Source organism: Salvia splendens, chromosome 22 (assembly GCF_004379255.2).
Source record: "Salvia splendens isolate huo1 chromosome 22, SspV2, whole genome shotgun sequence".
Classification (NCBI taxonomy): Eukaryota; Viridiplantae; Streptophyta; class Magnoliopsida; order Lamiales; family Lamiaceae; genus Salvia; species Salvia splendens.
Window position 1 is genome coordinate 15,574,944 of NC_056053.1, and position 13,830 is coordinate 15,588,773.

General features: G+C 34.9%; 5 protein-coding genes and 1 pseudogene across 5 annotated transcripts in view; all 6 read right to left on the minus strand.

Annotated features, from left to right (window-relative positions):
* LOC121786418 (pre-rRNA-processing protein TSR2-like) overlaps positions 1-2,195 on the minus strand; it is a 4,946-nt gene extending 2,751 nt beyond the window's left edge. The window contains exons 1-3 of the mRNA XM_042185048.1: positions 1,990-2,195; positions 1,776-1,858; positions 1,188-1,230 (exon numbers count right to left, since the gene is read on the minus strand). Of these exons, the coding sequence (XP_042040982.1) occupies positions 1,188-1,230; positions 1,776-1,858; positions 1,990-2,170 (307 nt within the window). The 5' untranslated portion in view covers positions 2,171-2,195. The remainder of the gene's footprint in view (positions 1-1,187; positions 1,231-1,775; positions 1,859-1,989) is intronic.
* A 741-nt stretch (positions 2,196-2,936) lies between these two features.
* Positions 2,937-4,415, minus strand: LOC121786790 (annotated as a pseudogene).
* Positions 4,416-5,138: 723 nt separating this feature from the next.
* On the minus strand, positions 5,139-6,627 carry LOC121786999 (pre-rRNA-processing protein TSR2-like). The gene is made up of 4 exons (XM_042185594.1): positions 6,447-6,627; positions 6,233-6,321; positions 5,576-5,683; positions 5,139-5,377 (listed from the first exon to the last, which is right to left on the minus strand). The coding sequence occupies exons 1-4, from the start codon at positions 6,625-6,627 to the stop codon at positions 5,165-5,167; spliced, it is 591 nt and encodes a 196-aa protein (XP_042041528.1). The 3' UTR covers positions 5,139-5,164.
* Positions 6,628-7,194: 567 nt separating this feature from the next.
* Positions 7,195-8,879, minus strand: LOC121786791 (pre-rRNA-processing protein TSR2-like). The gene is made up of 6 exons (XM_042185407.1): positions 8,674-8,879; positions 8,407-8,548; positions 8,296-8,347; positions 7,803-7,910; positions 7,361-7,604; positions 7,195-7,244 (listed from the first exon to the last, which is right to left on the minus strand). The coding sequence occupies exons 1-6, from the start codon at positions 8,852-8,854 to the stop codon at positions 7,195-7,197; spliced, it is 777 nt and encodes a 258-aa protein (XP_042041341.1). The 5' UTR covers positions 8,855-8,879.
* A 740-nt stretch (positions 8,880-9,619) lies between these two features.
* On the minus strand, positions 9,620-11,107 carry LOC121786792 (pre-rRNA-processing protein TSR2-like). Its single transcript, XM_042185408.1, has 4 exons — positions 10,902-11,107; positions 10,688-10,776; positions 10,031-10,138; positions 9,620-9,832 (listed from the first exon to the last, which is right to left on the minus strand). Exons 1-4 carry the CDS (start codon positions 11,080-11,082, stop codon positions 9,620-9,622), a joined length of 591 nt encoding a protein of 196 aa, XP_042041342.1. The 5' UTR covers positions 11,083-11,107.
* Positions 11,108-11,848: 741 nt separating this feature from the next.
* LOC121786793 (pre-rRNA-processing protein TSR2-like) lies at positions 11,849-13,311 on the minus strand. The gene is made up of 4 exons (XM_042185409.1): positions 13,131-13,311; positions 12,917-13,005; positions 12,260-12,367; positions 11,849-12,061 (listed from the first exon to the last, which is right to left on the minus strand). Exons 1-4 carry the CDS (start codon positions 13,309-13,311, stop codon positions 11,849-11,851), a joined length of 591 nt encoding a protein of 196 aa, XP_042041343.1.
* Between the last annotated feature and the right edge of the window lie 519 nt (positions 13,312-13,830).

Here is a 13,830-nt window from a genome sequence, read left to right on the forward strand (position 1 = left end):
AAATTCAGAGATTGAAGAAGTTGATCGTATTTAGGGCTGCCCTTTTTGTTTTATTTAGTGTGGGCTCTTACACGATATTCAAAGGCCCAAAATAAATTTTAATGATGTATAAGTTCAGGAAAGAAAATACATTCATCCTTATCTAACTTTTTCATGATTTTATGAACAAACAATAAATTTTTTAAAAAATACCCCCTACTACGTATATATCATTAGGGGTGTTTTGGGTCCTTACATCATCTTAGTCACAATCACAGTCTTTGGATCCTTAATTGAATGGGTTGTTGATAAGCTACATTATTATACTAAAAATCTACATTATTAGCCGCGGTACATTATTAGACTGGAAATATACATTATTAGACTAAAATGCTACATAAGTACTACATTTCTTGTCTTCCCATTAAACTCAAAATAGCTCTTTCAATGGACTAATACTTTTCAATCATAAGAGAAACTCGTTTGAAATGATGAAAAAATATAAGACATCCACAATTAGCATCAGTATGTGCGTTCTCTAGTTACTTGGCAGCAAAGTAGGAACAAAACGACTTGAACAAAAAATTCTTGAAACATAGATAACTTTAGAGGGATTGAACAAAAAAAAATCTGAAACACTCAACAAAACTTAGAAGAATACAAACAAAAATGTTGTCTTTACATATACTCAAATATTCGTACCTAAAGTGGCTCGAGCTAATGTAATCAATCCATCAATTCTTTCTCCCTTTACTCTTTTTGAAACAACAGTCCATTCATCCACAACTTGAGGAGTATCTTTCGTGCTACTTTCATCAGCCACATATCAGTCAGATTGTGATCCAATTGGCGATGTGGTTGTGGAGCATCAACTTCCATTGCTGACATATTGTTCTCTATAATTGCATCATCTTCATCACTGTCGTCCTCGTCATCGCTGTTGGGCTGACAAAATAGAAATCGAAAGAGAGGAAAATTGGAAGTTACTGATGTGAGTAACATGAATAGAAGTTACCGAATGCTATTCATCAATCCTATAACATAATTAATATGGATATGGCTAACCACACAAGTCATAATACTAAAACTTCTCCCGTTAACACAGTTACACAGAAACTTAGGAGATAAATGGCAGCAGCCTTACCTGTCTGGTATACGAAACACTTGGAACATTTGTTTCTCGCAGCTTCTTATCGAATCAAACTGACCTTCTAAACATTCTTCACGCATTACCATAAACTTTTCTGCAACCTACGCAAAAAAAATTCAAAGATAAAAAATTGGAATATGGTGATTGATAAGTATGCATGATTGTATTCTAATTATCCTTTATCATCGACCATGAAACAACTCAATCAGTAGGTGATATCGATATCTATTGTTTACAACCACCTTGGGTAATCATTATTCATTATTCAGAGTATAAATTGTGCATGATTGGAATTTAGGAGTTTTATGTCGAACTAGCTTCACAAGGCAAGTACATGCTTCCATTTGAATATTGGCTCGTTGCATATAATATGACTATCTTAAGCTCATATGGTTAAGTGCAATGAGAGAATACAGAGAAGTATCAGATAGATGGAAATCCCAGTTCCCTTCATATTTTCTAGTAATTTTCCCCTTAATTACAAGATTTGAGTAGAGATTTTTTGCTTTACTCTTTAATTTCCATCCTACACACCTAGCATTGGATTCAGGTTCGAGCAATAGAAGTTATTAAGCCTTCACATATGAATGGACATGAAGTAATTAGTAGGAGCCAAAATTAGGGCAAATAGATGAAGATGATATACCTCCTCTACACTGCCGTCCTGAATCTCAGTATTGAGAGAGTCCATGAATTCATAAAGTATATCCTCTACATCATCAATATACACTTGATTTGCACATCAAATAAAATCCAACAATTACTAAAACAAACTTAGGTTTTTATACCATCTCAATAACACTCTGTTTTAACATATGAATAGATATTAGTTAACCAGTATCAGTTCAAGTGAGAAATACCTTTCGATTGAGTGAGGAAATTGAAGAGGTTGTGGCCGAGCTGCTGCGATTTCTGGAGAGAGTCGCGGCCACCCCACCCGTTTTCGATGGCCATCCGCAGTGCAGCCCACCGAGAAAGAACCATCTGAATTCCATCACCGAATTGCGCCGCTGCCTCCGGAGTCATACGGTGGTTGTTCATCCTTCGAATTTGCCTTTTTTTCTTCTTCTTTGAAACTAACACGGAAAAAGAAAATTCAGAGATTGAAGAAGTTGATCGTATTTAAGGGCTGCCCTTTTTGTTTTATTTAGTGTGGGCTCTTACACGATATTCAAAGGCCCAAAATAAATTTTAATGATGTATAAGTTCCGGAAAGAAAATACATTCATCCTTATCTAACTTTTTCATGATTTTATGAACAAACAATAAATTTTTTAAAAATACTCCTACTACGTATATATTATTAGGGGTGTGTTGGGGTCCATACATCATCTTAGTCACAAATCACAGTCTTTGGATCCTTAAATTGAATGGTTGTGATAAGCTACATTATTATACTAAAAATCTACATTATTAGCCGCGGTACATTATTAGACTGGAAATATACATTATTAGACTAAAATGCTACATAAGTACTACATTTCTTGTCTTCCCATTAAACTTCAAAATAGCTCTTTCATGGACTAATACTTTTCAATCATAAGAGAAACTCGTTTGAAAATGATGAAAAATATAAGACATCCACATATAGCATCAGTATGTGCGTTCTCTAGTTACTTGCAGCAAAGTAGGAACAAAACGACTTGAACAAAAAATATCTTGAAACATAAGATAACTTTAGAGGATTTGAACAAAAAACATCCCGAAACACTCAACAAAACTTAAGAAGAATACAAACAAAAATGTTGTCTTTACATATACTCAAATATTCGTACCTAAAGTGGCTCGAGCTAATGTAATCAATCCATCAATTCTTTCTCTCTTTACTCTTTTTTGAAACAACAGACCATTCATCCACAACTTGAGGAGTATCTTTCGTGCTAATTTCATCAGCCACAATATCAGTCAGATTGTGATCCAATTGGCGCTGTGGTTGTGGAACATCAACTTCCATTGCTGACATATTGTTCTCTATAATTGCATCATCTTCATCACTGTCTTCCTCGTCATCGCTGTTGGGCTGACAAAATAGAAATCGAAAGAGAGGAAAATTGAAGTTACTGATGTGAGTAACATGAATAGAAGTTACCGAATGCTATTCATCAATCCTATAACATAATTAATATGGATATGGCTAACCACGCAAGTCATAATACTAAAACTTCTCCCGTTAACACAGTTACACAGAAACTTAGGAGATAAGTGGCAGCAGCCTTACCTGTCTGGTATACGAAACACTTGGAACATTTGTTTCTCGCAGCTTCTTTATCGAATCAAACTGACCTTCTAAACATTCTTCACGCATTACCATAAACTTTTCTGCAACCTACGCAAAAAAAAATTCAAAGATAAAAAATTGGAATATGGTGATTGATAAGTATGAATGATTGTATTCTAATTATCCTTTATCATCGACCATGAAACAACTCAATCAAGTAGGTGATATCGATATCTATTGTTTACAACCACCTTGGGTAATCATTATTCATTATTCAGAGTATAAATTGTGCATGATTGGAATTTAGGAGTTTTTATGTCGAACTAGCTTCACAAGGCAAGTACATGCTTCCATTTTGAATATTGGCTCGTTGCATATAATATGACTATCTTAAGCTCATATGGTTAAGTGCAATGAGAGAATACTGAGAAGTATCAGATAGATGGAAATCCCAGTTCCCTTCATATTTTCTAGTAATTTTCCCCTTAATTACAAGATTTGAGTAGAGATTTTTTGCTTTACTCTTTAATTTCCATCCTACACGCCTAGCATTTGATTCAGGTTCGAGCAATAGAAGTTATTATGCCATCACATATGAATGGACATGAAGTAATTAGTAGGAGCTAAAATTAGGGCAAATAGATGAAGATGATATACCTCCTCTACACTGCCGTCCTGAATCTCAGTATTGAGAGAGTCCATGAATTCATAAAGTATATCCTCTACATCATCAATATACACTTGATCTGCACATCAAATAAAATCCAACAATTAATAAAACAAACTTAGGTTTTTATACCATCTCAATAACACTCTGTTTTAACATATGAATAGATATTAATTAACCAGTATCAGTTCAAGTGAGAAATACCTTTCGATTGAGTGAGGAAATTGAAGAGGTTGTGGCCGAGCTGCTGCGATTTCTAGAGAGGGTCGCGGCCACTCCACCCGTTTTCGATGGCCATCCACAGTGCAGCCCACCGAGAAAGAACCATCTGAATTCCATCACCGAATTGCGCCGCTGCCTCCGGAGTCATACGGTGGTTGTTCATCCTTCGAATTTGCCTTTTTTTCTTCTTCTTTGAAATTAACACGGAAAAAGAAAATTCAGAGATTGAAGAAGTTGATCGTATTTAGGGCTGCCCTTTTTGTTTTATTTAGTGTGGGCTCTTACACGATATTCAAAGGCCCAAAATAAATTTTAATGATGTATAAGTTCTGGAAAGAAAATACATTCATCCTTATCTAACTTTTTCATGATTTTATGAATAAACAATAAATTTTTAAAAAATACCCCTACTACGTATATATCATTAGGGGTGTGTTGGGGTCCTTACATCATATTAGTCACAAATCACAGTCCTTGGATCCTTAAATTGAATGGCTGTGATAAGCTACATTATTATACTAAAAATATACATTATTAGCCGCGGTACATTATTACACTGGAAATATACATTATTAGACTAAAATGCTACATAAGTACTACATTTCTTGTCTTCCCATTAAACTTCAAAATAGCTCTTTCATGGACTAATACTTTTCAATCATAAGAGAAACTCGTTTGAAAATGATGAAAAATATAAGACATCCACAATTAGCATCAGTATGTGCGTTCTCTAGTTACTTGCAGCAAAGTAGGAACAAAACGACTTGAACAAAAAATATCTTGACACATAAGATAACTTTAGAGGATTTGAACAAAAAACATCCCGAAACACTCAACAAAACTTAAGAATAATACAAACAAAAATGTTGTCTTTACATATACTCAAATATTCGTACCTAAAGTGGCTCGAGCTAATGTAATCAATCCATCACTTCTTTCTCCCTTTACTCTTTTTTGAAACAACAGTCCAATCATCCACAACTTGAGGGGTATCTTTCGTGCTACTTTCATCAGCCACAATATCAGTCAGATTGTGATCCAATTGGCGCTGTGGTTGTGGAGCATCAACTTCCATTGCTGACATATTGTTCTCTATAATTGCATCATCTTCATCACTGTCTTCCTCGTCATCGTTGTTGGGCTGACAAAATAGAAATCGAAAGAGAGGAAAATTGAAGTTACTGATGTGAGTAACATGAATAGAAGTTACCGAATGCTATTCATCAATCCTATAACATAATTAATATGGATATGGCTAACCACGCAAGTCATAATACTAAAACTTCTCCCGTTAACACAGTTACACAGAAACTTAGGAGATAAGTGGCAGCAGCCTTACCTGTCTGGTATACGAAACACTTGGAACATTTGTTTCTCGCAGCTTCTTTATCAAATCAAACTGACCTTCTAAACATTCTTCACGCATTACCATAAACTTTTCTGCAACCTACGCAAAAAAAAATTCAAAGATAAAAAATTGGAATATGGTGATTGATAAGTATGCATGATTGTATTCTAATTATCCTTTGTCATCGACCATGAAACAACTCAATCAAGTAGGTGATATCGATATCTATTGTTTACAACCACCTTGGGTAATCATTATTCATTATTCAGAGTATAAATTGTGCATGATTGGAATTTAGGAGTTTTTATGTCGAACTAGCTTCACAAGGCAAGTACATGCTTCCATTTTGAATATTGGCTCGTTGCATATAATATGACTATCTTAAGCTCATATGGTTAAGTGCAATGAGAGAATACAGAGAAGTATCAGATAGATGGAAATCCCAGTTCCCTTCATATTTTCTAGTAATTTTCCCCTTAATTACAAGATTTGAGTAGAGATTTTTTGCTTTACTCTTTAATTTCCATCCTACACACCTAGCATTTGATTCAGGTTCGAGCAATAGAAGTTATTAAGCCTTCACATATGAATGGACATGAAGTAATTAGTAGGAGCCAAAATTAGGGCAAATAGATGAAGATGATATACCTCCTCTACACTGCCGTCCTGAATCTCAGTATTGAGAGAGTCCATGAATTCATAAAGTATATCCTCTACATCATCAATATACACTTGATCTGCACATCAAATAAAATCCAACAATTACTAAAACAAACTTAGGTTTTTATACCATCTCAATAACACTCTGTTTTAACATATGAATAGATATTAATTAACCAGTATCAGTTCAAGTGAGAAATACCTTTCGATTGAGTGAGGAAATTAAAGAGGTTGTGGCCGAGCTGCTGCGATTTCTGGAGAGAGTCGCGGCCACCCCACCCATTTTCGATGGCCATCCGCAGTGCAGCCCACCGAGAAAGAACCATCTGAATTCCATCACCGAATTGCGTTGCTGCCTCCGGAGTCATACGGTGGTTGTTCATCCTTCGAATTTGCCTTTTTTTCTTCTTCTTTGAAATTAACACGGAAAAAGAAAATTCAGAGATTGAAGAAGTTGATCGTATTTAGGGCTGCCCTTTTTGTTTTATTTAGTGTGGGCTCTTACACGATATTCAAAGGCCCAAAATAAATATTAATGATGTATAAGTTCCGGAAAGAAAATACATTCAAACTTATCTAACTTTTTCATGATTTTATGAACAAACAATAATTTTTTTAAAAATACCCCTACTACGTATATATCATTAGGGGTGTGTTGGGGTCCTTACATCATCTTAGTCACAAATCTCAGTCTTTGGATCCTTAAATTGAATGGTTGTGATAAGCTACATTATTATACTAAAAATCTACATTATTAGCCGCGGTACATTGTTAGACTGGAAATATACATTATTAGACTAAAATGCTACATAAGTACTACATTTCTTGTCTTCCCATTAAACTTCAAAATAGCTCTTTCATGGACTAATACTTTTCAATCATAAGAGAAACTCGTTTGAAAATGATGAAAAATATAAGACATCCACAATTAGCATCAGTATGTGCGTTCTCTAGTTACTTGCAGCAAAGTAGGAACAAAACGACTTGAACAAAAAATATCCTGAAACATAAGATAACTTTAGAGGATTTGAACAAAAAACATCCCGAAACACTCAACAAAACTTAAGAAGAATACAAACAAAAATGTTGTCTTTACATATACTCAAATATTCGTACCTAAAGTGGCTCGAGCTAATGTAATCAATCCATCAATTCTTTCTCCCTTTACTCTTTTTGAAACAACAGTCCAATCATCCACAACTTGAGGGGTATCTTTCGTGCTACTTTCATCAGCCACAATATCAGTCAGATTGTGATCCAATTGGCGCTGTGGTTGTGGAGCATCAACTTCCATTGCTGACATATTGTTCTCTATAATTGCATCATCTTCATCACTGTCTTCCTCGTCATCGTTGTTGGGCTGACAAAATAGAAATCGAAAGAGAGGAAAATTGAAGTTACTGATGTGAGTAACATGAATAGAAGTTACCGAATGCTATTCATCAATCCTATAACATAATTAATATGGATATGGCTAACCACGCAAGTCATAATACTAAAACTTCTCCCGTTAACACAGTTACACAGAAACTTAGGAGATAAGTGGCAGCAGCCTTACCTGTCTGGTATACGAAACACTTGGAACATTTGTTTCTCGCAGCTTCTTTATCAAATCAAACTGACCTTCTAAACATTCTTCACGCATTACCATAAACTTTTCTGCAACCTACGCAAAAAAAAATTCAAAGATAAAAAATTGGAATATGGTGATTGATAAGTATGCATGATTGTATTCTAATTATCCTTTGTCATCGACCATGAAACAACTCAATCAAGTAGGTGATATCGATATCTATTGTTTACAACCACCTTGGGTAATCATTATTCATTATTCAGAGTATAAATTGTGCATGATTGGAATTTAGGAGTTTTTATGTCGAACTAGCTTCACAAGGCAAGTACATGCTTCCATTTTGAATATTGGCTCGTTGCATATAATATGACTATCTTAAGCTCATATGGTTAAGTGCAATGAGAGAATACAGAGAAGTATCAGATAGATGGAAATCCCAGTTCCCTTCATATTTTCTAGTAATTTTCCCCTTAATTACAAGATTTGAGTAGAGATTTTTTGCTTTACTCTTTAATTTCCATCCTACACACCTAGCATTTGATTCAGGTTCGAGCAATAGAAGTTATTAAGCCTTCACATATGAATGGACATGAAGTAATTAGTAGGAGCCAAAATTAGGGCAAATAGATGAAGATGATATACCTCCTCTACACTGCCGTCCTGAATCTCAGTATTGAGAGAGTCCATGAATTCATAAAGTATATCCTCTACATCATCAATATACACTTGATCTGCACATCAAATAAAATCCAACAATTACTAAAACAAACTTAGGTTTTTATACCATCTCAATAACACTCTGTTTTAACATATGAATAGATATTAATTAACCAGTATCAGTTCAAGTGAGAAATACCTTTCGATTGAGTGAGGAAATTGAAGAGGTTGTGGCCGAGCTGCTGCGATTTCTGGAGAGAGTCGCGGCCACCCCACCCGTTTTCGATGGCCATCCGCAGTGCAGCCCACCGAGAAAGAACCATCTGAATTCCATCACCGAATTGCGCCGCTGCCTCCGGAGTCATACGGTGGTTGTTCATCCTTCGAATTTGCCTTTTTTTCTTCTTCTTTGAAACTAACACGGAAAAAGAAAATTCAGAGATTGAAGAAGTTGATCGTATTTAAGGCTGCCCTTTTTGTTTTATTTAGTGTGGGCTCTTACACGATATTCAAAGGCCCAAAATAAATTTTAATGATGTATAAGTTCCGGAAAGAAAATACATTCATCCTTATCTAACTTTTTCATGATTTTATGAACAAACAATAAATTTTTTAAAAATACTCCTACTACGTATATATCATTAGGGGTGTGTTGGGGTCCTTACATCATCTTAGTCACAAATCACAGTCTTTGGATCCTTAAATTGAATGGTTGTGATAAGCTACATTATTATACTAAAAATCTACATTATTAGCCGCGGTACATTGTTAGACTGGAAATATACATTATTAGACTAAAATGCTACATAAGTACTACATTTCTTGTCTTCCCATTAAACTTCAAAATAGCTCTTTCATGGACTAATACTTTTCAATCATAAGAGAAACTCGTTTGAAAATGATGAAAAATATAAGACATCCACAATTAGCATCAGTATGTGCGTTCTCTAGTTACTTGCAGCAAAGTAGGAACAAAACGACTTGAACAAAAAATATCCTGAAACATAAGATAACTTTAGAGGATTTGAACAAAAAACATCCCGAAACACTCAACAAAACTTAAGAAGAATACAAACAAAAATGTTGTCTTTACATATACTCAAATATTCGTGCCTAAAGTGGCTCGAGCTAATGTAATCAATCCATCAATTCTTTCTCCCTTTACTCTTTTTTGAAACAACAGTCCAATCATCCACAACTTGAGGGGTATCTTTCGTGCTACTTTCATCAGCCACAATATCAGTCAGATTGTGATCCAATTGGCGCTGTGGTTGTGGAGCATCAACTTCCATTGCTGACATATTGTTCTCTATAATTGCATCATCTTCATCACTGTCTTCCTCGTCATCGTTGTTGGGCTGACAAAATAGAAATCGAAAGAGAGGAAAATTGAAGTTACTGATGTGAGTAACATGAATAGAAGTTACCGAATGCTATTCATCAATCCTATAACATAATTAATATGGATATGGCTAACCACGCAAGTCATAATACTAAAACTTCTCCCGTTAACACAGTTACACAGAAACTTAGGAGATAAGTGGCAGCAGCCTTACCTGTCTGGTATACGAAACACTTGGAACATTTGTTTCTCGCAGCTTCTTTATCAAATCAAACTGACCTTCTAAACATTCTTCACGCATTACCATAAACTTTTCTGCAACCTACGCAAAAAAAAATTCAAAGATAAAAAATTGGAATATGGTGATTGATAAGTATGCATGATTGTATTCTAATTATCCTTTGTCATCGACCATGAAACAACTCAATCAAGTAGGTGATATCGATATCTATTGTTTACAACCACCTTGGGTAATCATTATTCATTATTCAGAGTATAAATTGTGCATGATTGGAATTTAGGAGTTTTTATGTCGAACTAGCTTCACAAGGCAAGTACATGCTTCCATTTTGAATATTGGCTCGTTGCATATAATATGACTATCTTAAGCTCATATGGTTAAGTGCAATGAGAGAATACAGAGAAGTATCAGATAGATGGAAATCCCAGTTCCCTTCATATTTTCTAGTAATTTTCCCCTTAATTACAAGATTTGAGTAGAGATTTTTTGCTTTACTCTTTAATTTCCATCCTACACACCTAGCATTTGATTCAGGTTCGAGCAATAGAAGTTATTAAGCCTTCACATATGAATGGACATGAAGTAATTAGTAGGAGCCAAAATTAGGGCAAATAGATGAAGATGATATACCTCCTCTACACTGCCGTCCTGAATCTCAGTATTGAGAGAGTCCATGAATTCATAAAGTATATCCTCTACATCATCAATATACACTTGATCTGCACATCAAATAAAATCCAACAATTACTAAAACAAACTTAGGTTTTTATACCATCTCAATAACACTCTGTTTTAACATATGAATAGATATTAATTAACCAGTATCAGTTCAAGTGAGAAATACCTTTCGATTGAGTGAGGAAATTGAAGAGGTTGTGGCCGAGCTGCTGCGATTTCTGGAGAGAGTCGCGGCCACCCCACCCGTTTTCGATGGCCATCCGCAGTGCAGCCCACCGAGAAAGAACCATCTGAATTCCATCACCGAATTGCGCCGCTGCCTCCGGAGTCATACGGTGGTTGTTCATCCTTCGAATTTGCCTTTTTTTCTTCTTCTTTGAAATTAACACGGAAAAAGAAAATTCAGAGATTGAAGATCCGATCGTATTTAGGGCTGCCCTTTTGGTTTTATTTAGTGTGGGCTCTTACACGATATTCAAAGGCCCAAAATAAATTTTAATGATGTATAAGTTCCGGAAAGAAAATATATTCATCCTTATCTAACTTTTTCATGATTTTATGAACAAACAATAAATTTTTTAAAAATACCCCTACTACGTATATATATTATTAGGGGTGTGTTGGGGTCCATACATCATCTTAGTCACAAATCACAGTCTTTGGATCCTTAAATTGAATGGTTGTGATAAGCTACATTATTATACTAAAAATCTACATTATTAGCCGCGGTACATTATTAGACTGGAAATATACATTATTAGACTAAAATGCTACATAAGTACTACATTTCTTGTCTTCCCATTAAACTTCAAAATAGCTCTTTCATGGACTAATACTTTTCAATCATAAGAGAAACTCGTTTGAAAATGATGAAAAATATAAGACATCCACAATTAGCATCAGTATGTGCGTTCTCTAGTTACTTGCAGCAAAGTAGGAACAAAACGACTTGAACAAAAAATATCTTGAAACATAAGATAACTTTAGAGGATTTGAACAAAAAACATCCCGAAACACTCAACAAAACTTAAGAAGAATACAAACAAAAATGTTGTCTTTCCATATACTCAAATATTCGTACCTAAAGTGGCTCGAGCTAATGTAATCAATCCATCAATTCTTTCTCTCTTTACTCTTTTTTGAAACAACAGACCATTCATCCACAACTTGAGGAGTATCTTTCGTGCTACTTTCATCAGCCACAATATCAGTCAGATTGTGATCCAATTGGCGCTGTGGTTGTGGAACATCAACTTCCATTGCTGACATATTGTTCTCTATAATTGCATCATCTTCATCACTGTCTTCCTCGTCATCGCTGTTGGGCTGACAAAATAGAAATCGAAAAAGAGGAAAATTGAAGTTACTGATGTGAGTAACATGAATAGAAGTTACCGAATGCTATTCATCAATCCTATAACATAATTAATATGGATATGGCTAACCACGCAAGTCATAATACTAAAACTTCTCCCGTTAACACAGTTACACAGAAACTTAGGAGATAAGTGGCAGCAGCCTTACCTGTCTGGTATACGAAACACTTGGAACATTTGTTTCTCGCAGCTTCTTTATCGAATCAAACTGACCTTCTAAACATTCTTCACGCATTACCATAAACTTTTCTGCAACCTACGCAAAAAAAAATTCAAAGATAAAAAATTGGAATATGGTGATTGATAAGTATGCATGATTGTATTCTAATTATCCTTTATCATCGACCATGAAACAACTCAATCAAGTAGGTGATATCGATATCTATTGTTTACAACCACCTTGGGTAATCATTATTCATTATTCAGAGTATAAATTGTGCATGATTAGAATTTAGGAGTTTTTATGTCGAACTAGCTTCACAAGGCAAGTACATGCTTCCATTTTGAATATTGGCTCGTTGCATATAATATGACTATCTTAAGCTCATATGGTTAAGTGCGATGAGAGAATACAGAGAAGTATCAGATAGATGGAAATCCCAGTTCCCTTCATATTTTCTAGTAATTTTCCCCTTAATTACAAGATTTGAGTAGAGATTTTTTGCTTTACTCTTTAATTTCCATCCTACACGCCTAGCATTAGATTCAGGTTCGAGTAATAGAAGTTATTAAGCCTTCACATATGAATGGACATGAAGTAAATAGTAGGAGCCAAAATTAGGGCAAATAGATGAAGATGATATACCTCCTCTACACTGCCGTCCTGAATCTCAGTATTGAGAGAGTCCATGAATTCATAAAGTATATCCTCTACATCATCAATATACACTTGATCTGCACATCAAATAAAATCCAACAATTACTAAAACAAACTTAGGTTTTTATACCATCTCAATAACACTCTGTTTTAACATATGAATAGATATTAATTAACCAGTATCAGTTCAAGTGAGAAATACCTTTCGATTGAGTGAGGAAATTAAAGAGGTTGTGGCCGAGCTGCTGCGATTTCTGGAGAGAGTCGCGGCCACCCCACCCATTTTCGATGGCCATCCGCAGTGCAGCCCACCGAGAAAGAACCATCTGAATTCCATCACCGAATTGCGTTGCTGCCTCCGGAGTCATACGGTGGTTGTTCATCCTTCGAATTTGCCTTTTTTTCTTCTTCTTTGAAATTAACACGGAAAAAGAAAATTCAGAGATTGAAGAAGTTGATCGTATTTAGGGCTGCCCTTTTTGTTTTATTTAGTGTGGGCTCTTACACGATATTCAAAGGCCCAAAATAAATATTAATGATGTATAAGTTCCGGAAAGAAAATACATTCAAACTTATCTAACTTTTTCATGATTTTATGAACAAACAATAAATTTTTTTAAAAATTCCCCTACTGCGTATATATCATTAGGGGTGTGTTGGGGTCCTTACATCATCTTAGTCACAAATCACAGTCTTTGGATCCTTAAATTGAATGGTTGTGATAAGCTACATTATTATACTAAAAATCTACATTATTAGCCGTGGTACATTGTTAGACTGGAAATATACATTATTAGACTAAAATGCTACATAAGTACTACATTTCTTGTCTTCCCATTAAACTTCAAAATAGCTCTTTCATGGACTAATACTTTTCAATCATAAGAGAAACTCGTTTGAAA

What these genes read in the sequence shown, in the direction of transcription:
- LOC121786999 (XM_042185594.1), bottom strand. Translation starts at nt 6,627, where the DNA reads ATGAACAACCACCGTATGACTCCGGAGGCAGCAACGCAATTCGGTGAT. An exon ending in TTTCCTCACTCAATCGAAAG is followed by an intron (nt 6,322 to 6,446) that starts GTATTTCTCACT and finishes TTTGATGTGCAG; the next exon opens with ATCAAGTGTATATTGATGAT. An exon ending in AGGACGGCAGTGTAGAGGAG is followed by an intron (nt 5,684 to 6,232) that starts GTATATCATCTT and finishes TTTTTTGCGTAG; the next exon opens with GTTGCAGAAAAGTTTATGGT.
- LOC121786791 (XM_042185407.1), bottom strand. Translation starts at nt 8,854, where the DNA reads ATGAACAACCACCGTATGACTCCGGAGGCAGCGGCGCAATTCGGTGAT. An exon ending in GCTCCTACTAATTACTTCAT is followed by an intron (nt 8,348 to 8,406) that starts GTCCATTCATAT and finishes ATCAAATGCTAG; the next exon opens with GTGTGTAGGATGGAAATTAA. An exon ending in GTGTTTCGTATACCAGACAG is followed by an intron (nt 7,605 to 7,802) that starts GTAAGGCTGCTG and finishes CTATTTTGTCAG; the next exon opens with CCCAACAACGATGACGAGGA.
- LOC121786792 (XM_042185408.1), bottom strand. Translation starts at nt 11,082, where the DNA reads ATGAACAACCACCGTATGACTCCGGAGGCAGCGGCGCAATTCGGTGAT. An exon ending in TTTCCTCACTCAATCGAAAG is followed by an intron (nt 10,777 to 10,901) that starts GTATTTCTCACT and finishes TTTGATGTGCAG; the next exon opens with ATCAAGTGTATATTGATGAT. An exon ending in AGGACGGCAGTGTAGAGGAG is followed by an intron (nt 10,139 to 10,687) that starts GTATATCATCTT and finishes TTTTTTGCGTAG; the next exon opens with GTTGCAGAAAAGTTTATGGT.
- LOC121786793 (XM_042185409.1), bottom strand. Translation starts at nt 13,311, where the DNA reads ATGAACAACCACCGTATGACTCCGGAGGCAGCAACGCAATTCGGTGAT. An exon ending in TTTCCTCACTCAATCGAAAG is followed by an intron (nt 13,006 to 13,130) that starts GTATTTCTCACT and finishes TTTGATGTGCAG; the next exon opens with ATCAAGTGTATATTGATGAT. An exon ending in AGGACGGCAGTGTAGAGGAG is followed by an intron (nt 12,368 to 12,916) that starts GTATATCATCTT and finishes TTTTTTGCGTAG; the next exon opens with GTTGCAGAAAAGTTTATGGT.